The sequence below is a fragment of the Toxotes jaculatrix genome, chromosome 5 (assembly GCF_017976425.1).
Source record: "Toxotes jaculatrix isolate fToxJac2 chromosome 5, fToxJac2.pri, whole genome shotgun sequence".
In the NCBI taxonomy this organism is placed as follows: domain Eukaryota; kingdom Metazoa; phylum Chordata; class Actinopteri; family Toxotidae; genus Toxotes; species Toxotes jaculatrix.
The window spans coordinates 3,464,869-3,488,253 of NC_054398.1; the positions used below are offsets into that span (position 1 = coordinate 3,464,869).

The window sequence follows — 23,385 nt, forward strand, 5'->3', positions numbered from 1 at the left end:
TTTCATGAGACACGAGAAAGGTAAGGTGGGCCCCACTTTATTACCTGATAGTGCATTTAAGTCAAGTGCATTTTAAAATTTTCGCTGTAGGACTACAACATAATAGTGTATCAAAACAAAGACTGCCACAGTCCATATGTTAACCGTAGGCCTTTAACAACAACACATGCACCAGGAATTGCAGCGCTTTAAGTTTTAAACTTCCTTGCCTTTTCAAAATCGTCCGCCACAGACGGAGTGGGCGTGCTGCTCGGAGGGATTTTCCTTTTCCGCGCTGCATTCCTCTCATATTCAGCACAGCGAGCGAGAGGTTTGGATTTCAGGTGATAAATTAAACCCGACGTGGAGAAATTCTTCGCAGATGCGCCCCCCTCTCTTGAAATTTCGACATTACATGTTTTGCAAATCGCTATCCGTGTGTCTCTCTCAGATTTTCTGAAATCCGTCCACGCCGCAGACATGTTGGCCTTTCCAGACACGCTCGTACCGGCCGCGGGTTTCGCTTGCGTCATCACAACATCCGGTTTCGGCCATGTTGTTTCGGTGTTAAAAGTCTTCCGGCTGGAAACCGAAAATGCACTTTTGGGCCATTTTCGGCCGAATATTCGGTGCATCCCTAGTTTTAATGTTTAATAAAAATGATTACAGAGCACACAAAGGGAAAGGAACAGGGAATCAATAGAACACACTTAAATATTTATTAAGTGACAAGTGTCTTCTTTATTGCGTTAGAAACTCATGACAAAGGCAAAATGAATTGTGTAATTACAGGAGAAAGGGGAGAAGTGTTCGCTGGTGTTTGATCTGACTCTCAGATTCTGAGATACCTTGTGTTCAAGTGGACCTTTTGGCCTCAGGGTGGCGGTAGAGGAAAGATCCTGTGGTTTCAGCTCATAGAAGGGTTCATACCAAGCTCTTAGAATCATGAGCATCCACAACTAAATATTTTATGCCAATCGAAACATTAGATATATATGTTGTGTGTAGACTGACAGTTTGACCTGAGTTTGGTACAACACTATGTGATCAGATGGCTTTGAACAGTTTGGCCACTGGACTGTAAAAACTGTTCTGATTGGTTAATCAGTGGATGGTCAGATTCAGCAGTTAAGACAGAGTCGTACTTGCAGCTTTGTAACTCTGTCTCACAGAGTTTCCTGCTTTGAATCTGGGTGTTAGGGTCATACAGTATATACAGGAGTGGATGTCAAGGTTTCTCTGTGTTCCATGAAGATTTTCTCTCAAATATAGTCAAAGCCAGGATACCAGGACTTGTAACCAGGATACTGGCATGCATGTAAATATTCCCAAATTACTTTTTTATGACTCTCCTCAGCACTTTCTTTACTGTTACACAAAACTTTGCTGTATTTGTATTGTAAGTAGTTTTTCTGTTGTATACAGGTGAAGACCTGAAGAGTTGAGACATTACCAACCACATCAGGAAGAAAAGACCTTCAAGAAACACCCAGCAGGACTCCTTTAATCTTTACTGGTTCATTATTCTCATGATCTTACAGGTGCCATTATAAGCTACATAAGCATTCTCACAGCAGATATTGAGATATATATTCCCAGGGCTGACAGGCTGGGACAAACAAACCTTCACACACCTGTGGGCACAAAGGTAGAAAAGATGGAAATGACTGTAGAAAACCAGCTGAGCACTGCTGTACCTTATCCCACACAAAAAATTAAGGTGAGTGAATATTATTTGTGTGTGATCAGCTGTGGACCACGTTTAGTGGACATCATGTGGGACCTTTATGTGTCTTTTTTCCACCCTTCTTTGCTTTGGTCTTGTTGGTTGGCTGTAAACGCACCGGTGGCATTTTCACTCTTTTCTTCAGGGCAGGCTTTTTCTTTCTGGAGAGCACTGGGGCATCTGGGTAAAAGTAGAACAGGGACAGGTAAATACACATGGTATTTATTTTAGGCTTAGACAACTCCAATGTCGACATGTTAACATTAGTTTAGAGCATGCCAACATTTGCTAATTAGCTGTAAACACAGCACATAGCCGAGACTGATGGGATTCAGTCTCGGGAAAACATCACCAAAGTCGGGATTCACCCATTGGGGAACATGAATGTGTGTACTAAAAAGTGGTGCCACTTCTGTAGATGGTGAGATATTTCATTGCATAAGTCAAATCTTGACCTGTTGGTGACGCCAGCTAGAAAAGGCAGAGAGTTCGTGGTCTACGGACCATGAATATCTTCACTAATGTTCATGGCATTCCATCATTCAGTTGTTGAGATCTTTGCTGCCTGGTCTTACCTGATCTAGTTTTTCGAGCACTCGTTGCAGGTTTGGCCCGGCATGGATTCTCAGTAATCCATGGATGCCGCAGGGCCTCCCCTGGTGTCATGCGCTTTGTTGGATCATATCTAAATAATGAGATACATGCACATGATGTAGGGTTTTTATGAGATATTTAAATTTTAGTAAAAAAAAACAAAAAACAGATGAATTCAGTCAGTTCTACAGATTTATACTTATTGATTGCCAGTGCCATACTTGAAGGCCTGATACAGCATCATTCCCATGAGTGTTTCTGAGAGAGTGCACTTACTCAAGGCAGCGCTGAATGAAATCCACAAAACGGGCACTGTCAGAATTCAGGCGTTTGGCCAGAGTGGTTCTGTGGCGTCTTATGTCTTTGATTTTCAGCGGGGCACCACATAAATCTGCACAGCCGTGAGAAATTAACATGTAAGTTTTGCAGCGTCGTATGAGAAAATTGTTACATGTAAAAGCAGTTTGGAAAAGAGCAAAGTCTTAAATGCTTTTGCTCACCAAAGTACTTGTTTCTTTTGGGAGCTTCCACCAGCAGCTCTGAGGGAGGGATGCCCAGCACCTACAAGAATTCACATTAAAACATTTGTCAAGGTATCTTGCATCTTGGTTAAAAAAAAAACAAACAAAAAAACATGACAACTGTTTGAATGGACTGAAGACCGCCTTATTTAATGATAAACATTACCTTCATTATACAGCTGAACTGCTCTACGCTGTCATGTCCACGAAAGAGGCGGTGACCAAGGTGGAGCTCAGCTAGCGTGCAGCCCAGGCTCCACATGTCAGTAGCAGGGCTGCATGTTTTGCCAAGGAGCACCTCTGGAGACGCGTAGTACAGAGTGTGGACAGGAGGCTGGTCTGTGAAGGAAAGAGATAAAAAAAAAAAAAAAGATGAGTGTTTACATGGTCTGTTACACTCAAGTGATACACTCACCTCTGTGTCTCACAAAGTAGCTCGCTCCAAAGTCACTGATTGCTGTGTGCGTTTCACCATCCTTTTCGTGGAGCAGTACATTATCCTGAAAAATAACATGCAGAATCCTTTGAAAGAAGCTATGACCTCCTCAAACCGATGTATAGTGAATGTAACTAATAAATGCATACTATTGACAGAAAAGTCTTTCTGTTTTGTTTGTACTTTCCATTAGTCTTTCACTGAAATTCACCAACGTTATCAGTAATTTCTAAAGCAGACATTATTGTATAGAGGTGAGGAAACTTTATCTTGAATCAGATGAAGTATGGCCCAAATATCCCACACGGTAACTATGCAAGATGTTTCTGAAGCAGTGGTTCCTACCGGTTTAATGTCACCATGGATGATCCTATTCCTTCTGAGCATCTGTAGACACTTTAGCACATCTACCGTGTATTTCCTGATCTCCGTCTCCTTCAGTCTACGCTGATCAGTGTCTTTTAAGGCTCTATTTAGGTCCTTTCTGAAATGTAGTGGGAGATGTGAGCTGCACTGCTATCCAGAATTCATCCTAGTAACATCAGCGTTTCCCCACACAAAGAACAAAGAAAGCAAACAGAATATGTATTCTGATCTTACGCAAAGAGCCCAAAAGTGACGCAGAGGTGATTATGGAAGTAGAAGCTCTCCTTCATATGGACGATGTTGGCTGTGTTGTTCTTGTCTGCCTCTCGCAGGGTTTCTAAAATCTTCACTTCAGCCTTTCCCAGCTGATGAACTCTAAAAAACAATCAGACCACAGAGAATAATATGAACTCTGTGATCAGGTGTGTCTCTGTGCAAAACATCTTAAGTATCAAAGGCACCCTATAGAGTTTCAAACCAAAAAACGAAGAAACGTTTTGATGATCAGGCCCCCCATTTTGTTTGTGTCTCTGTGGGACTGATGAAGCACATATGGAGGTACCTCAATGGTGCCAGTTATAATTCTATTTTCCTGACTACAGTTTCACACTATTCCACATAAATAGATGCTGGTGGTGCCTCATCTCTGTTTTTGGGGTGTGCTCTGCATTGGTTTGCTAATGTGTTACCTGTTTATGTTTCGAAAGACCTTGATGGCCACCAGTTCCATGGTCTTGTGGTCCATGCACTTGAAGACCTGTCCGGAGTAGCCTTTCCCAATCAACTCCAATATTTCAAAGCGGTAGGCCAAATGGTCATTGATAATCTGTGGATTCAAAGTTTACAGCTTTATCGAAAGTTAAAATACACCATAAGAAAAAAAAATCAACCCTCAAACATTCACATCTACTTCTTCCAGAGGTGATAAGATGGGGATGGATCTAATTGTTTAAGTACAATAAATACTTTTGTACTTACTGCTTTGTAGTATCCTTCCTCAGTGTCATAGCCAGAGCTGTTAGAACTGAAAGGCTCAGTATCTGTGACCTTTGAATAACAAGTCTTGTTGGCCTTCTCCCCCAGGTACCACACCTGTTTGTATTCTCTGAGTTCTTCCAGCTCATACTCTGTCAGATGTAGCTTTGAATGTCTCAAGACAGCTGTACATGGGATGAACAGATCTCTCAGATACGTGTTCTCACAAGGAAACCAGAAAAATCTCTAAATCCAAGTTTACCAAAAATGAAATTAAATAAATAAAATCCAGAGAGCTCCAACCTTTATGGGATGTGGCTGGTCTGACAGCAGGCGTCTCACTGACTTGCTGGTTACAGTATCAAGTAAACACATTGAAAACTAGCCTGTCAGACAGAGGATGGTAACTTTTGGATAACAATAACTTGATTGTATCAGTGGACTTCCAACTTAGAGTTATGATACCAAATCCTGGTACTACCTGTCTCGACCCATGATTTTGGGATTTTTGCTATTATGCATTCCTTTCTGTTGCTGGTTGCAGTATTAAGTAAACACATTGAAAACTTTCCTGCAAAATGTCATGCTGATACAGAGAAATAAAGCTGTAGATAAACAGTATTGGGCCAGACCTGAATAGCACACTGAGGGGCAGTTTTCTGTAGGCACATGCGGGATGGTGGGAACAAAGTTTGCTGATAGAGACTGTGGGCTTTCTGCTGGCCCTTGGAGACAGGTGGCAGGACCGCTCCCTGAGTGCAGCTGAAACCCTGCCGGGCTTTCTGAGGACTCTTGCTGCTTGATGGTAGGACCATCTGTTGAGTGGGCTTGACACCCTTTCCAGGCACAGACTTTGGTTTCAGTACGGTCATCTTGCCTTTTGCAGACATTATTCTATGAACAAAAACAGAAGGAACATTTGTAACTGTTCAGCTGACAAAGCTATCATGTTTAGCAATTTCATCTCAGTACACTGGCTGTATGCAAAGTCTGTGAAAGAGGTCTACAGAGGTGTACAGTTAGTCCTCCAGGATAACAATATCCTGATTGTATCAGTGGGCTTTCAACAGAGTTGTGCTTATTTAGCTTCCTGTCTTCATGAGCAGAACAGTCAAAAAGTAGATCACTGTAACTCTAGCTAGAAATCAATGATATGTCTTAAATATGATGGAAACTGTTGGACAAAAACAAGCAAAATACCAATATAGCAATTGGTGGTATAAAACCTCACCAAATAACGTCACTATTCACACAGTAAAATCATAATTTAAAGCATTATCAGATTAAGCCATAGATTAAACCAACCTTGTTGTGTTGTAATGTAGGTCTAGGAGTGTTGTCTCCTCTTAATAAAAGCATCACGGGTGGTGGCTTTTCAGGTCTCTGTTGTGATCAGCCTCAAAGGGGGCCATTTTGTACCCCCACTCTCGTTTCCTAAGTTTGGTCAGAACCTTCCTGTTTTGTTTTAAATCATGTCACCCTGGTTTTGGTCTCTAGAGTTTGTTTAGCAGTTCTTGTTTTATTTTGAAGCCCCGATTCTAGTGTATCTGTCCTCATCTACTCCCTGTCGTTGTTGTAACGATCACATGTGGTTATGTATTTGACTGCAGGGTGGCAGTAATGGTTTGTGATTAGGCCAGTGGACATTAAGGTTAAAGTACGGTAGCCGGGGTGGTAGCATACACGCCATGAGATAGGTGTCCGCAAAAAGGTAGAAGTAAAAAATAAAGTTGCCTGGTACTCGGAGTGAAACTACGACAAAGTGAATTGTGAACAGCAACATGGATAAGTTAAAGCCACCGGAGTGTTTGAAATTAACGGAAAATGTCGACAGCAACACGCGCACTTTAAAGCAGCGGTTTCAGCTCTACATCGTAGCCAAGGAGGAGTTGTAGGTTTCAGCAGCGAGGATCACTTCCGCGTTCAAAAAGCTGCAGTCCCTCGGCTGCCGCTGAATAGCCAAATTTACAGCCTAAAAAACACATTTACAGCCTGGTACATTTTTTTGTTTTTGGTCTCTATTGATAGTTTCCACCTCCGTGAACACTGTTGGGGCGGGAGGGGGGGTTAGGGCGTGGTTACGTTGAGAGACAGCCCCATAGACAGGCATTGGCAGTTAGCTATTTGCTAAAGCATCGGCTGGGCTAGGCGGCTACATCCAGAGGCCTCCGGCTACCTTCAGCGGTTGTTTGTTTGCCAATGTTCGGATAGGTTTTTGTGACAGTATGGCTTGTTGTAGTGTAGACTGTACTAACCGACCGTCGAAGGAGTCTGTGTTGTAGTTTTTTCGGTAAGTAAATTTCTCACTATTTTACCTGGATGTTGGCGCTAATTAGCATGTATTAGCATATTTTGCCGCTGGCTTATGACTTAATTGCCGATTTCTGGTCGCTGCTGATACAGATAGAGGACCGGAGCAGTTCATGTTAGGAACGCTGCTGCGGTGTGTTCCGTGCTCTCAGAGTCCGTTTATTGCGGGAATCTGATAATTTTATTTCGTCTCATTTTTCTGTTTAGAAAGTCCGACACTGCATGGACAGAGCAGCTCCGTCAGTAAGCGGTGGCTGTTGTTTGTGTGCTGCTGGAACTGTAAGTGGATGGAGGCAGCGGTGAAAGCCGGTAAATATTAAATATTAAACATTTTAATATATTATTTTTTTTTTTATTGTTATCATTAATGATAATGACAACAATAACAATAATGTTTTAACGTTTTAATATATTTTATTAATATGAAATAATAATGATTGATTCACAGTTAAATAATAGGCTAAAAATAAGATGTACGTGACGACGTTCAGCCAGATCGCGGTCTGCGCAACGGACGTGAGCGATGGTTGCTGCGGTCTCTCGTCAAGGTGAAAAGCGTGATCAGATGAGGACAACGCTGTGAACATAGTGGAGGACACTGATTTGACAGTGAGACATGTTTTTCGTTGGCACGGTGAACTGTGAAAACGAGCCAGTGCCACGGAAGTACATAAACACCATAAGTGAAGATGGGTGAATATCACCACCGTAGATAAATGGCGCTATAATCACAATGAAACTGGACGCTGGCGCTAAAGCAAATTTAACCTGACACGCTGAATATGTGATTAAGAGACTGTTAAAAGTGCACACAGACCCATAAGGGTGTGTAGAGTTTGTGAGGAAATGTGTTCAAGTAATGTTTCTTTTGCAGACCTACTGGTTAGTTCATACTAGGTATATTTTGATTGTGCATGAGATACAGTATCATGCTTAACAGAAAGCTGCATGAGTTCCTGTACCACTGAAACGACGTCTAAAAAAAGATCTCGGCAAAATGACAACACTTGGTGTGATAAAGAAAACTGAGTAACCTACAGATTGGGTCAACTCTGTGGTGTGTGCAAAGAAAAAGAATGGCGAACAGAGAATATGCGTGGACCCTAAAGATCTCAGCGAGAACATTAAACATTACCAGATACCCAAGCGTGAGGATATCATGAGTGAGATGGCGGGTGCTGAATACTTATCAAAACCTAATGCATCACCCAGCAACCTTACTAGAACCCAGCTAAATTCCCAGCTGGGTCTGAGGTTTACCACTCCCGGCGATTCACCATCCTCTTTGGTGTTGAGGGTCCTGGTCTTGGTGCTGCCAGTTCCTGTGTCTCCGGTGTCAGGGGTCCCGGCTGACACCAGAACCCAGCCCCCACCTCACCTCCAGTTAGCGGCCCTGCCAACACAGGCTTCTTACCTGCAGTCGGCACCAGCTCCATCTCCTGGTTCCCAGTCAGTGGTCTGGTCATCCTCAGCCAGTGCAGCAGACCTCAGGTCAGCAGTTCGGCTCTCCCTCCTGTCTGGTCAGCTTCTCCTGTCTGTCTGTCTGTCTGTCTGTCCGTCCGTCCGTCCGTCCACCTTCAGGCCCTTATTATGTCAGAACATATTCCTAAACAAAATTATAGCTAATATAAGCTACTAGAAACCGACCACCAGACAGTAAACCTGGGGCTTTTGGGGCCTCTGAAGAACTGTGTGCCCCCCAGTAGCTGCTCACTTTGCCCACTTGGTCATCCAGCCTTGAATGAGAACCTCAACCAAAAGTAAGAGAGATGCAATAACTGTGTAGCTTTATTGGCATCCAGAGAAATACATATTAAAATACAAAAAATAAATAATGCAACTTAATTATACTTTATTTTGTTTTTACACACAGCCAATCCAGATCTCACTGTCACCTAACAAATATGTCCTCTCTCTGGGTAAAGTGGACTGTGCATTCTTCAGGGTGTCATAGCAGTTCTCCACCACTAGAGGGCAAAGCAAGACGACTCATCTCAGGCAAAACACTCAGAGCTGGAAAGTTGGAAATAAAATGGAATAAAAAACTATGATATTAAGCAGGAACTGAGTTAGAAATGAAGAGAAGTGAATTCTATGTGTGTTTTTGTGTTTGCATACATACATGTATGTGTGCGTGTGTGAGTGAGTGTGTCACCTGGATGTTTCTCATTACCTGAGTGTACCCCATTCTGCACATGCAGAGGTACAGTGGTACATTCTTCTGTACAAAATATAAAATACACTGTAGTTAGTAATGTTAAGTCATTTATAAAGGCTCATGTTAAAGGGTGTGTTCACTCAAATTACAAACCTTTTCATTTTAGGTGCCTCCCTGTCTATAGTACAGCAGTAATGTGGCTCTGAGGCATTACTCATTCTGTGTAAATGGGCCAAAAGAAACTAGAAAGCACTGATACATTGCTCATGTACTGCAGCGTCAGGTATGAGGTGGATCATGTACAGTCGCTTTCCCTCCTCTTTCTCTGTATCAGTGAGCTACTGAGAAACTGTCTGAGAAGAGGGAAGCTTTCCTCTATCTCCAAAACCCTCTGGCTTCAGAAAGCAGCTGTCTCAGAGCAATAAAAGACTCCACTTGTGTGGTAAGAAGAGTGTGTTTGGGGGGTGTTGGGGGCACTTTAAAGTGCATGAATGCTTTAGAAAGTGTAAGTTGTTATCTGTTAGATGTTCAGACACATGCTTCCCTGCTGTTTGCTTTCCAGTGTTTTGTGCTGATGATGTGACCTCGGTCTGGTCGTTCACTGTGTCAAGACTCAGACAGGTAATTTAATTTTCAAACAACATGTAGTTTTATGTTTTTTTTCTGTAAGAATATGAGTAAAACTGAATTAAAATAATATTGTAACAAATTAAAAAGATAAGAAGTCAGACATGGAAAAGCATTCTCTGAAGTGTTGCAGGACTTTGTGAGTTCTTCAAAGCTGATACTGATATCTGGACTCACTTCACAGATATGTGTATATGATAGGTTTTTTAAAAATGCATGTAACCTGCTGCCATTCTCAGTCACTGCTGAGTTCCGTACGTCCTGGTGGAAATGTGATATTATTGTTGGTATTTATCTGTGACTTAGTCTGAACACTGACTGAGAAAAGTCCAAGAAATTCACACAAACACAGACTGAACATCGGGATCCTATTGGATGTCTGCAGAGGCTCTGGGAAGCGCAGCTTTTTCAAATTGTACATCAGCGGGGTCGTTGAGCTAGAGACAGACACAGCACTACCGGATATGGGGCAAATTTACTTTCAGAATAAAAGTAAGTCACAACTTTAACCTAAATGGATTCAGGTGTTACTGCTACCATCAAATGGAGTGTTTGATTATATTATGCTGCTTACAGTTGTTGTTGTTGTTGTTTATACACTGAAAGGTGAAGATAAAACAAATTAACTAGGTAACATTAGTAGGTTGCTGAAGGTAAATATTAGTAGTCTAATAAATCATTATAGGCAGCAATGCACCAAAACTGATTTTAGATAGAGACAATATTGACATAAAGGATTAAATCATAGATTATGTAGATTTCTGTCAGAATTTGTCTTACAATATTACACTGAAAATAAAGTGAAGCCCAAAAACCATTGAATGTTTCAACAAGTAGGAAATAAAGTTAATTTATTGTAAATTAACTTTAAATTCTTAGGGGGGGTAGAGGAGAGACAGCTAACACTGAACTAACTACAGATACTTTACCCTCCAGTATACCTGAAGTATACTGTCTATTAATGGGAAGAAAGCCCATGAATCATGTTTCAGGCTTTCAGACATAAAGATAGAAGACGCACTTTTACTGTAATGTCCACAAGCAAGGTATTAAAATTATTAAGTGATAACAGAACAGAGTTTAAGACACATGCCGTAGACTGTAACCAGAATTAAAATAATCAATCGTTTCTTCTACTATTATTCAGCCAGTCGTTTAGGAGAGCTTTTATTTCTTAGAAAAACGGTAACCGGAAGTAGAAACGCGGTCCTGTAGTCGAACTTGATGTCAGCCTTCAACACTGGGGTCGACAGACGCGCGGCGACTATCATGTGAGGCTCAGGTCTGTGAGGAGGAACCGCAGCGCTGACACTAACGCGCTCACCGACCTGTGGGGATAGTTTGGGACTTCCAGTGCCGACATACTGCGGATAAAAGCCGGAGGAGTCCAGCGGGACCGCTGTCATTTCATCGGCTGTGTGTAAGTAGCTGACAGCCGCACTTTCCTCTCTGAGCGTGAGAGAACAGCTCAGCGCTTATCAGGAATGTTATTTGGAAATGGTACTGCCACTGAGCTCTCACTGCCAGCGAAATGTTTGTTTGTTTGTACTGTGTGTTTGAGGCGAACTGTTATGTGGCCTCGCTGCTGTTGAATTTATCCTTCATAGATTGTAGAGGTGCAACAGGTGAAGTGGGAAGCCACCCCCCAAATGGTTAATGCCCAGTTGGTTTACAAAAACAGTTTTAGTCTAGGCTGGGAATAAGGCAAACAACATATATGAAAAATATTATTATTATTGTTCTTATTATTATCATTCATTGTTATCATTGAAAAGCGTCGACCAGCTGTCTTCAGTTTAATAAATAGTGAAACTCAGGCCATAAATGCTTCACTGTCAGAAGATGATATTCCTGTTTTAATCCTCAGATATATAGGAAGGTTCAGTTGGATTTTACTTCTGCTGAATACACCTCTGGTAGGATATAGAAAGAGAGGGGCTGTTAATGATTTTTTTTTTTTTATCCCACTACGGTTCCTGGTTGCCTAAGTGTACTGTCAAAGGCACGAAGAAGGGCGTCAAAGAGGAGGTGTAGCAGTGGAAAAGCCTCACAGTTCAGCAGGAGGCAGTTTCGGTGTGGTGCATCTGAACTTGTGGGTTTTATATAGTGATATAAGCGTGTGCCTCCTCTCGTCTTCCAGTTGATTCCTGTGTGTAGCAGGTGGCTCCGTGTCCTCTGAGACCTGAAATCCAGTCAGGCGGAGAAGGCTCGTCTCAGCTTAGAGCCCCCAGTTGTCGTGGACTAATGTTTCGGTAGTAGAATAAACTTTCACTCAATTTGCACTTGAGTAATAAAATGGATTAGTCTTCATTAGAACTGGCCTTGTATAGGAACTTAATGAGCCCCCCCCTCCCTTTTCTTTTTAAAATATAACCCCGTCAGCAGTGTGGAGACAGAATATTAGGCTGTTTGCTGTTGCCGGTCTTAGGCACCGAGGAACCCAGATCCACTGTTCTTGTGTGTTTCTATGGCTCAGTTCATGTACATGGATTATAGACTGAAGGTAAATAAGCATTAAGAAGAGCAATTGTTGCAAGTAGCTTTGAGTCACTGAATGTGAGTGTTGGTCAGAAGCAGCTTGGTCAGCATAAAGGGCGAACAGGTCACAGGTCCAGGACAAATCCTTTCTAAATGCTTGTTTTTAAACAGTGGTAACTGCAGGAAAAGGCTTGTGTTGCCTGCTTGTTGCTGGTTCTACATGTTTACTGCTGGTAATACAAAACATCAGAAAACTGATGACGGGAGATGCAGAGAAACTATAAAAACTATGAAACTATATACTTTGATTTTGTATGTTGATTTTGACTATATACTTTTGATATGGTTTTTGATTTTCTTTTTTTTTTAGTACATTTGCAAAAATATAAAAACATGTTTTCACTTTGCCATTATGGATTACTGTCTACAACAGAGCAATGTGTTCCCAGACAAATTACAGTATTTACTGTCTTTGTGTCCCCTAGTTGCTGTTGAGTGACGGCACAGTTTGTCTCTCATCATTTTGATTTTCATGTTAGCGGCCTTGATAGAGACTTTGTTGTGTTTGTAAATCATAACTGAGCTGAATAATATAACAATCGTACATGGAATTTCTTTTGTGGTTGTTTCCAGTTTTACTTTGGTCTTCATTTCCTGCGTGTTGGCATTTCCTGCTTATCTGTACCATAATGCCCAAGCTGTCACTTCCTGGAATGAGTGGCTGACTTATAAGGGGGTGTCACAGCATATATCTGCTCAGAGGGAGAGGCAGCAAGACAAAAATACACCAGGGGGCTGAGTGTCACTGTCACTGGCTGACTAGATGGACTGCTGTCAGATGAGAAAGGCCAAGTCGAGCTGCAGTGCGTCAGAGGGTTTTCCAAAGGTTGAGTTTAGAACCAAAATTTGCATTGTATGTGATTGAAATGAAACCGAAGTCTTCAATACATCATTTAGGATTGTGCAGTTCTTACACTGCATAATGTTCATTTATGATGCGTAAGATAAGTCAGGTGAATTTCAAAACAGGAATAGTAAATTGTGGGAACAGGATTTTGAGTATTGATTTCAGGTTTTACAACCGCTCTGTTATAGCCGCGGACTTTAGTAAATTATGTCGGGTTTTTGATATTTCTCTCACGTTGATGCCTTATACCTTTTGAAAAGTTTGAGCATAGTTTTTGAGTTAGACCAGCGCGGGCAGCACTTTAAAACAGTAGCCCACTGCTTTCTTTGCTGCTTCTCAAGTTGGATATGCAGACATTTAAAAGTACTTCTTTAACAAACATTATTACCATGAGCAACAGGTGGTATTGGTATCTCTGCCTCTCGTATTAACTGTCTACATTTGGCCAGCCGTGTGCTGTGTTGTAAGAGTGTTTTAGAGTGGATTTTACTTGTGTAAATACTGAAGGGTTTGAGGAGTCTGCATATTTGAGTTGCAGTCTGGAAACACTGAGAACCTTTCGGGCAGTCTTGCCAGGCTAACATGCTCAACACCGGCAGCCCAGGGATCTAATGCTCGGTAGCCTGCAAAATCCTATACTTCTCAAGTATATGGGGACACATGGACCCTAATCTCACCCCGTAAGGTGGGGTCTTAAATTTAATCTAAACCAACATAGAGTCTTGACTGTCTGTTAGTGTACTGCATTGCAAGGCTGGAGCACAACCACCTGTGAGGGCTGGGTTATTAAGATGTATGTATATCCAGTGAAGTTTTGTTTAGGTCTTCCTTACATAATCAACACAATCTGAACAGTATGGACACGGACTTACTGCAGAGCTGTTGCATCTGAAGATACTGATGTTTGGCCCACGCAAGCAAGTGGCTGCCTAAATTCAAAGCAGCCTTAAACTTTAATGTCATTGTGTCACCGATTTGCTGCTTAATGTCGACATACTTTGTGAAATATAATGTCACCACTGCAAGCAATTTGTGGGCCAAATCCAGTCCCAGAACCTCTACAGCGTTTCGTGTTAATGCTGTGAGGATTAAGGGTTTGATTTCAGGGCTCACATGCACCAATTAAATCCTGAGTCAGTGTAAGCAAACATATGGCGTTCAAGCCAAAGCTGCCTGTGTTGTAAGAGGGGCTGAGTGAAGCCTGACTCATATTCTTACTCATAAGCTCATATTTAGTCCTGAAAATCCAAATTCTTGACCTGGACTTCTTGCACCATAGGTTAAGGTGGAATGGGAGGAAGTTAGGCCGGGGAAATAAAGCAGTAGTATAAGCCCAGTTGTTTGAAAACCTAGGTTGGCTTCACATCATTAGTCTTAATGCTCATTAATGTTTATTCTTTAAAGGAGTCACTGGGCTAGAATCATGACCAGGGATCTGATTGCAGGTTGGACCATGTACTGTATTATTTGCATTTTCTAAAGGTGCAGTTTTGGTCTGAGTCTAACAAATGAATGCATCTAAATGTCCAGTTTTCATTTTCTCCAGTTTCCTGTCAGCACAAACAATCGATGACGCGACTGATGTCCGCAAAGCCATGTTAGGCTTTGCTGCTAAACCTTTCCTTTTACAGTCACAATGGTTTTATTGGTGTTTACCAGAGATTTGGAACCTCCCCCATGCCTTGGTGCAACCTTTGTACCAAAGGTGAGAATTGACACTATGTCCTTATTAGTAAAATCAAGTGTGAGAGCGTAAAGCCTTATAAGAAAGCTTTAACCCCAACTCTGAGATTTGACTGGCTGATGAAGGCAGACGTTGTTATCTCGTTGCTTGTATATCTGTGAAGTCACACAGCAGACTGCTGTTCAGTTCTCGTTCGAGTTCTTGGAGACAGTATCACTCTTCACTTCATGGTATGTACCAGCAGTGGTGACTTTGCGTTCAGTGTTTTGGTAACCATGCAACAGTATTTTTTAATTTTAGTCTGAACTCCAGAAGACCAAAGGAGAGAGCATTTTTTTAGGCAGAGAGTGGAGAAGAAAATATCTGAAAAATGTTCAAGACCCAAGAAACTAAATTTAGATGATAAATAAATCATATTGCTTGTGTTTTACTTTATGTACTTGAGTTTTATTGCAATTTTTTTTCTTTAACAAATTTATCTTCGGGTTTTCTGCTGTATATGTGAAAAAATCATGCTTTAGGAAAATACAAGGCTGTGCTTTGTTTTGTGTGTCAGAATTTTGAGATACAAGGTCGTGACCCAACAGCAGACCTAATCAGTTTTGGGGGCTGATCTCTGACTGTTTGATGTTTGATTTAACTGCGGAATTCCTTTTTAAAAATAACTGCATATGGCTTCCATGCTGGTTTCTGGTGTGACAGTGACTGTCATGGGAGTGTATTTGTGTATTTTGTTCACATAAGAACAGGTCTGTTGTGAGTTTTTTTCCACTGCCTCTGGCCAGTAAATAAAAAGGGATGTTGACATATCCAGAATCATCATATGCTTGCAGTGTTGTTTCAGCACTGAATTTGAGAGCAAAGTTTTGTCAGTGGCAGATTTTTTTTTTTTTTTTTTTTTTTTTTAGACTTGTCATTACTTTGGTTTTCTGTGTGTGTGATTTCCATGCATTTGAATTTTGGCTGTCTGGAGGTTTCAAGTCCGATATTTACATCTGATGAATCTGACAAGGGATGCAAATCTTAAATCCCTCTTCCTTCTTCCTTCTAATGAACTGCATGTTGACCTTGCGAGAGATCATACAGGGGCATCAGTGTTTGCACCGCGCAAAAAAATCTTCACTCTCATACAGTTTTCGCTCATGCTTATGCAACAGTCCACCTGTTGAGGCACAGGAAAGACTCTCTTTGGTGTCCGAATGAAAGCAATAAACCTCAGCCATTTATTACACACGCTGTCGCAAGCAGTTGCCTATTGAGTGTTGCCAGAGCACAGATCAGAGAGGCGAGGTTGTGGGCGTCAGTCATAAAGTTGTGGCAGCAGGTTCAACGATGATCCTCCCTCAGTGTCGCCCTGTCAGTTTCGAACAGTTTTTTCATTTGAATATCAGCTGTTTGGTTGCTTTTACAGTGGCTCTGCAGTCAATGGGGTCAATGGCTCAGTCCAGATGGCGCTGTAGTGGTGACGGGTGGAGTAGTGTCTGTGTTGGCAATTGTCTGATCTAAGTTTCATGCTTAAGTTTTTCATTTTCATGCCTGCGTTTGTATTGGTGGCATCAAGTGGAATCTAAGTAATCAATAGTTTGGTCAGACTCCTGTTATCATACAGTTATTTTGCCCTACGTTACACGCAAGGGGCAATCTACTGTTGCTGCAGGGAAGCCATAAGGCTGCATTAGAAAATACAGGGTTACCAGCAGCCTAGCTCAAGGAGGACTTGGGGCAAGAGAGGAGGACATGGGGCAAGAGAGGAGTACATGGGGCAAGAGAGGAGGACTTGGGGCAAGAGAGGAGGACTTGGGGCAAGAGGCTCAAAAGACTCAGCTGTAAGCAGACATGCCTGCCACTGCTCTCGATAATACTTGCTAACGTAAGATCGTTGTGGAATAAACCTAATGAGCTTCAGGCAAACAAAAGATACCAGAGGGCATAAAAGGCAGCCAATCTCATTAGCATCACAGAGTCTTGGCTTTTTGACATGATTCCCAACTCAGAACTCTCTTTAGATAGCTTTGGAGTGCCGCTTAGACTGGACCAGGACTGCAACTGTCGTGGTAAAAACCATGGGCCTGGGCTATGTGTGTACATATATGAAGCACGGTGTAGAGCTGTCAGGATTTGGGGGTTCATATAGTTAACCTGAACTGCCCGCTGTAAATTTAAGACCCAAGATCTACCCTGTTCTAACGTTGGGTGATTTTAATGGTTGCCAACTAAGTAAAGTGCTGTCAACATATCAGCAATATGTAACATGCCGTGGCACTTGTTGATGGCTACCACATTATTTTCAAATAATAAACCCGGGATCACAAAGAATCTGAAAAACACATTTAAGCTGAAGAAAACGCCCTTTGTCTCCCGCAAAAAGACTGAGGCCAAATTCATTCAAGCGAGGCTAAGTTAGGAAATAAAACAGGCCAAAAGAGTTCTGTTTATAAGCAGGAAGTAGAGAGGGCAAAGCCAGGGATGCCTGGAAAGGTGTTAAGACTCTGGCTGGACTCCCAGATAACCGACCCCCTTCCTACCTAAGACCGGAGGAATGTGTGGAGTTTTCAGAGAGCGTCAGTGGCTTTTACTGCAGGTTTGACAAGCACAGCTTTACACAGGAGAGGGAGGAGCTGACCGCCAACCTCTTGTCAAATGCATTTACTAACACCAGCACAGAGTTTCACGCAGGGGATGTTGAAAGGGTGCTCAGGAGCATAAATCCTAACTAGAAGATTTCTGGGGAAGTTTTGAATGTGCCTGCTGCTTGGTGTGTATCCCGGATAATCAGCTGTCAGGTGCTGGGTATTTACACAAGTGGATGTGAGGGAGCGCTGCATGGTAGCCAGACACTGGTTGTGATGGCAGCATTCATCCAGGAGCTTACTGATGAGACTAACTGGAGTTTAGGCATGGACTCTGTGAAACTGGAAACAGGATTTGACTGTACTTTACTCTCAGGGAAGTTTTGTCATAAAACTCAGCTGTTCCCTTATGCGTTCATTTAATGTTGCCTTCATGTTCAGTGTTATTTTCATTGTGGATATCTGAGCATGCAGGCTTTTGATTCTTAAGCTGTGCTGGTAGCCAGCAGCCCTGAGTTATGTTGCTGGATTCTAGTTGTCTGAACCGGTGTGCCTAGCATTTGTGAAATGTCACGGTATCTGATGTTGTATCCCAGGCAGAAAAAAAACAGTCATGCAGTTCCGTAAATGTTCGGGACAAGACAGGTAATATTAACTAGTTTTTCAAATTGGTCCCTTTGCATATATTTGCACATATACAAAATGTAGAATTCAATAAACACATGGAACACAGGCCAAACTGTTTTTGAGCTGCAAAAAAAAAGAAAAGCAAAACAAAACAGTGTTTGACATCTAGCAAGGACAAAATGTAAAAGTCAGAGATGCATCATGTTTTATTTGAAGGTCATTTAAGTTGTTTCTGTACAAACCTTGATATAAACTACTAATACATCAGTCCATTACCAATTGAAATCACGCTGTAAGACAGCGGACGCTGACAGCTCATGTATGTTGGTTCGAGTTTGAGTCTGTGACCAAAGTCATAAAACCATAAAACGCAGCTGTCCTCCTAAGGCTGCATAAGACCTATTACATGTCTCGTCTGGTGAGAACTCAAACATGGCAGGGATGTCTCAGATGTTGCCTTGTACAGTTAAGGCCCTGACAGGTTGTGTACTGTATACTGTAGACACACACACAGTGGAACCTGAGAGTGGTTTACGTACAACAGCCAGGAGCTGTGTTAAATGTTAAATGTCTTTTCAGGACTGATTGTCAAATATTGTTTGTTTACAAGAAACCTCCACAGGGCACCTTTAAGGAGCTGTTAATAGTATTGCCCTAATGCACAGTGTGCGTTTTTACGTTTTAAATCTAACTTACAAGCTTACTTGCAACCACACACACATCCAAATGTGCATTTTTGTTTCTGTTCTGCACTTAAACATTAATTACCAGCTCCTCTGTGCTGTGGTTTCCCACCGAGGGAATAACAAATATGTAACTGAGGAGTGGTTTGCTCCCTCTTAGACCCCCTTATCTGTGGGTGAAGTATGGGTGTGTCGCTTTCAGCTGTGGACCAGTCTGATGTGGGTTACTGATATTCACGCAGACGTTTCCCCTCTGGAATGGCCGATGGCAGAATGAGCAGCTAGCGACTGTGTTTGTATGCTCTTTAATCTCTTTGACGTTCTTCAGTGGAAGATACTGAGTGAAGTAGAAGTGTCAGCTGAAATAAAAGCGTTTAAAGGAGTTAAAGCAGTTGAAATGTCAGTTTACATGTAGCCACTGAAAGCAGCGGAATTGTTATTTGAAGAGTAAAAAGATGAAAGCAGTTACAGAAAAACATGCTGTGTAAAGGTTTAGTCTAAGTTTGGTGTGACCCCCCTTTGTCACACCTTCAGAATGAATTTGGTACTGATCAGACGCCTTCCTGTTGGTAGCGCATGATGGATCTGTGATAGTACTGTGTATCAGTTGGTTGAACCCCTGACTTCATGACTAAACCTACAGTACAGCCTTGTTCGGCATTCAGTATCTTCTCTGTCTTATATCTGAGTTTGTCAGTTTTTCTCCAAAGTGACAAATCAAGATCCGAGGGCTCATAATGGAAGCTGGTGCTGAACTCTCTGTTCAGATTCAGCGTCGCTGCATATGAGGGAGGTTTGAAGCAAAGTTCGTACGAATAACGTTCATTATTTGATCGTTTTGGCACATCTTGTTATCATTAGCCTGTTCGTAAGTCGATATGGTTCTGCATTCATTTCAAGCTCAGATCTTTCAGTAATTCACTGTCAGCCTTTCGGCCTCTGAGGCAGCTGACTTTTCTCCGGAGTGTTCCTGAGAAGAAGGCAGCAGGTCCACACCTCTGACATTCCAGCTGTTCATATTTCCTGTTTTCAGAGCCGATCGTTGCTGCTGGAGCTAATCAGCATCGCATTCAGCAGCAGCAGCAGCAGCACGTCTCCTGGCCAAGTCTCTCTTTGCGGTCACATTTAAATTCCATAAATTTCACAACTAAAGGATCTGCAGCACTGCTTTCTGCATCCAACCCTCCCTGTCTGTCTGACTCTGTCCCTCTCTGCAGGCTTCATTTCTTTCTGGTCTCTCTCGCTCCGTGTTTTTCCTCTCTCTCTCTCTTTTGGCATCTTGTCTGTCTGGGCAGGAACTTGTTGACTCAGCTTTGATCCTTCTCTCAGACATTCTCTCACACACACACATCCACAGGCTATTGACTTTGCACAACTGAAGTTCTGTTATGTTGTAAGCTTGTAAGCGATTAACTTATCAAGCAGAATCTAGTGACCTCTGACTGAGAGCCTTAATAATAATCCCTGCATTGCTCCACACTGTGCTCTATTTATGTCAGAATATAAAAAACAAAATAACATTTAATATTCTGACCTAAAATTGAATGCTGTCTTGCATCATGGCATTTTTTTTTTTTTGACTGTGCTTTAAAATACACTGAACACCTTATCAGTCACTGAGCGCAGAAATCCACAGACAGGACACTGAGGAACACAACAGATATGTCAATGATCCCTGTTTATTAATTCAGAGCTTAGTACACATCCAGTTTCATATTACTGACCCATCATGGCTCCTCCATCACACACCTGCTTTCATTTTGGGGTCGGTTTCTAAAAATGCAGTTGAGGGAGAAAAAAAAAAAAAACTCCTGCTCCACAAAAACCTTCAGTATCACCTGCATCACTGCTGCATTCAGTTTAGATAAAACCTGAAACTCTTCAGATGGGCAGACACATAATCTCGTTGCATTAATTTGTAAGATTATTTTTCCAATAGTTGATTAAACGTTTAGTCTATACAATGAAAAGCAGCAAATCCTCATATTGGAGAAGCTGGAAACATCTTATGTAAATGTTTTGTTTTGTTTTGTTTTGTTTTGTTTTGTTTTGTTTTGTTTTGTTTTGTTTTGTTTTGTTTTGTTTTGTTTTTAATGAGATTGCTTATTGACAGGAAACATGGGGATAGAGGGGGTACGACATACAGCAAAGGTCCAACGGCCAGGAATCAAACTGTGGATGTTGCGGTTTTGTCTACTTGACATTTTTGCCAGTTTAAATTCTGGCCTGACCAGACGTTAATACAAACTCAGCACAGTTTATAATGCATTTTGTGACAGCTGCCAACTGACGTGCCAGAAATCCATCTGATTGTCCAAAAGCCCTCAAACTGAATGTCAAGCGATGGTGAAAATATGGCCCAGTCCTCATTTAGGGTAAAAATCTGGTCTAATCAGCACTGTGTCTTCTCAGCTTTATGAATGTTGGTTTCTGGATAAAGTTGAAGGGTTGTATTCTGTGGTCAGTTCTTCTTACAGGAAGTTGATAGAACAGTGTTCTGCCACACGTACGTGGTGGTGAAATGTCGAAGGCTCAATTTTGTTTCCAAATAAACAAATGAAAGTCAAAGGATGATTTTATTGTGTGAAATATTAGAAGCGTTGGTGCTTTCCTGTTTCATGTTGCACTGATGGGACAGATTATGGTTCTCTCAAAGGTTATGGCATAATCCAGTTCCCTGAAGTATATGAGTCATTTAATCTGGTTATTACTATAGATGACAGCCACCGACTCAGAGGAGAATGTAATGAACACCCTCTGTTGTCTTGTGGACACTGTCCTCTGGGCATGAAAAGTATCACTGATCCCAACTTTCCAGTTTTTGCAAAGAAAATATTGACAGGCTGCATGTTCAGTAAAACGAGGTGAATGAAGCGTCTCTCTGTCTGTAGCCAAGTGGCACATTTCTCCTGCTCTGCTCGTCACCTGTTCGTCACAGTTCATTGTGCCTCAGGTGACTGGTAACCTGAGTCCACGCTGTGTAATGCTCTAAACATTACACTTAACTTCCCAACATGACTTGTGCGGACTTCTGACCGGAGTGACTCGAAGCTTGTTATGAAATTAACCATGTTCCTGGAGACTTCATCAATCTCTGTAAGTACAGGATTCAGATCTCTCTGATTCTAGGCTGTAGAGGTCTTGGGTTCAGGAATGTTATCTGGGCTCTTTCACTCTGACCACAGCTGATGTGGCTCGTTGTTAGGATCGCTGATGCAGCTCAGCCTTTCTTGAAAGACGACTTAGAGGCTTGGATCTCCAACAGGAAACTGTCTCATGTGACTTCCCTCAGATTCCTTCTCTCTCTGATGGCTGCTGTTTTCTGACAGTTTATAGACTAGACAATTGAGAAATTACTCTTTAAACTCTGAGTATAAAGTCACAGCGCCCCTTCTGTCTGTCTGCATGGCAGAGCCTAATAAATTTAGCTGTTGTACCATTTTGTTTGCAGAGAGGATCAAAGTATTGATTTATTCAAAACTGTCATTTATTCAAGACTGTTTAAAACCACAACAAGCCTTGTGATTTATGTAGGATTCAATGCTAAACAGATCCTAAGCAGAATAAAACAATAAAAGGTACGCTGTGGGGTTTTTATGTAAACAGTCCATGTGTACATTCAGCAGTACTCAACATAACACGTGTGTATCCTCGAGGATTTGCAAATAGACTGAGTAAATATGCTTTATCTGGTCAACAGCACCAAACCAAGGCTGCCGAACATGCAGCTATGAAAACCGCAGAGAGAGAGAGAGAGAGAAAGTCCATTAATGAATTTTCAGTTCATAACATGGCACTTTCAGCTAATTTTCAAGTTTTATGTATATTTACTGCACGCTCATGTTCTTTACAGTGCAAAGTGAACAATCAACAAGCTGTGCTGCGATCAAAGGGTCACTTCTGCAAAACCTATTTTCCACATGGCTTATTAAGGTGCTGCACGCCGCCTTCTTAACAGTTTCTGAGTGGAGTTTCCTCTGCTTTAAACTATTTTGCACATAACGTCTGCCGGCTCACATGTGACCAATGTCTTGTTTATGTGAAATATTGTGGAGGACTTCTGGTATTAGCTCAGAGAGAAAAATGTAGATATTACAGGAATGTTGTGTCCGTCCGGTGCATGGACACTGATGCTCACTCTGTCCCGTCCGTCCTCTGTGTGGATCCTGTATAGACAGGCTCAGCCAAATCGTGTTCATGGTTCTCCTTTCTCATTTCACCATGTTCATGTTGTCTGAGATACTAAACTTTGCTTATGCTAAGCTAAGCTAAGCTAAGAACATCGCCATTACAACTCTATAACTCAACTACAACTATAACTCTCACCACCTGTTTTTTTTTATGTCCACAGCTCTGTTGACAGTTCACTTTGCTTGCACCTTAACACTGACACCCTGACCTAAACATCTATCGGGTGGTGTCCTTAACAGCATGGGACTTATAGATGTCCTTAAATGCTGTTAGCATCCTGTTACTTTTGAAAGACTCTTCTATTACATGTGAGACCACCATTATGGAAGCTTGAACCTATTTAAAAGCCAACTTGATTAACAAGTCATCCATTTCCCATTCAAGAATAGATATACATTATGTGCTTAGTATTAATGAGCTTGCATGCGTAACAGAAAGGGTCATCTGTATACATAGATACCGTAAAGGTCTTGTGGGACCCACTTATCAACACAGTCAGCTACAGAGCTGAGGAAGTGGATGTGACACGTCTGTGAAGATTATCCGTCATCCA

At 41.8% G+C, this 23,385-nt stretch overlaps 2 protein-coding genes across 4 annotated transcripts in view; one reads left to right on the forward strand and one right to left on the reverse strand.

Annotated features, from left to right (window-relative positions):
- Positions 1-1,751: 1,751 nt before the first annotated feature.
- On the reverse strand, positions 1,752-5,469 carry LOC121181919 (dual specificity tyrosine-phosphorylation-regulated kinase 4-like). The gene is made up of 11 exons (XM_041038149.1): positions 5,230-5,469; positions 4,601-4,762; positions 4,312-4,448; positions 3,857-3,997; positions 3,602-3,740; positions 3,236-3,320; positions 2,987-3,159; positions 2,800-2,860; positions 2,576-2,690; positions 2,281-2,390; positions 1,752-1,885 (listed from the first exon to the last, which is right to left on the reverse strand). Exons 1-11 carry the CDS (start codon positions 5,467-5,469, stop codon positions 1,752-1,754), a joined length of 1,497 nt encoding a protein of 498 aa, XP_040894083.1.
- Positions 5,470-10,945: 5,476 nt separating this feature from the next.
- Positions 10,946-23,385, forward strand: part of mical2b (microtubule associated monooxygenase, calponin and LIM domain containing 2b) — a 47,309-nt gene continuing 34,869 nt past the window's right edge. For all 3 annotated transcript variants that reach the window (XM_041037670.1, XM_041037671.1, XM_041037672.1), the window contains exon 1: positions 10,946-11,112. The gene's annotated coding sequence lies outside the window, so the exon portion shown is untranslated. The remainder of the gene's footprint in view (positions 11,113-23,385) is intronic.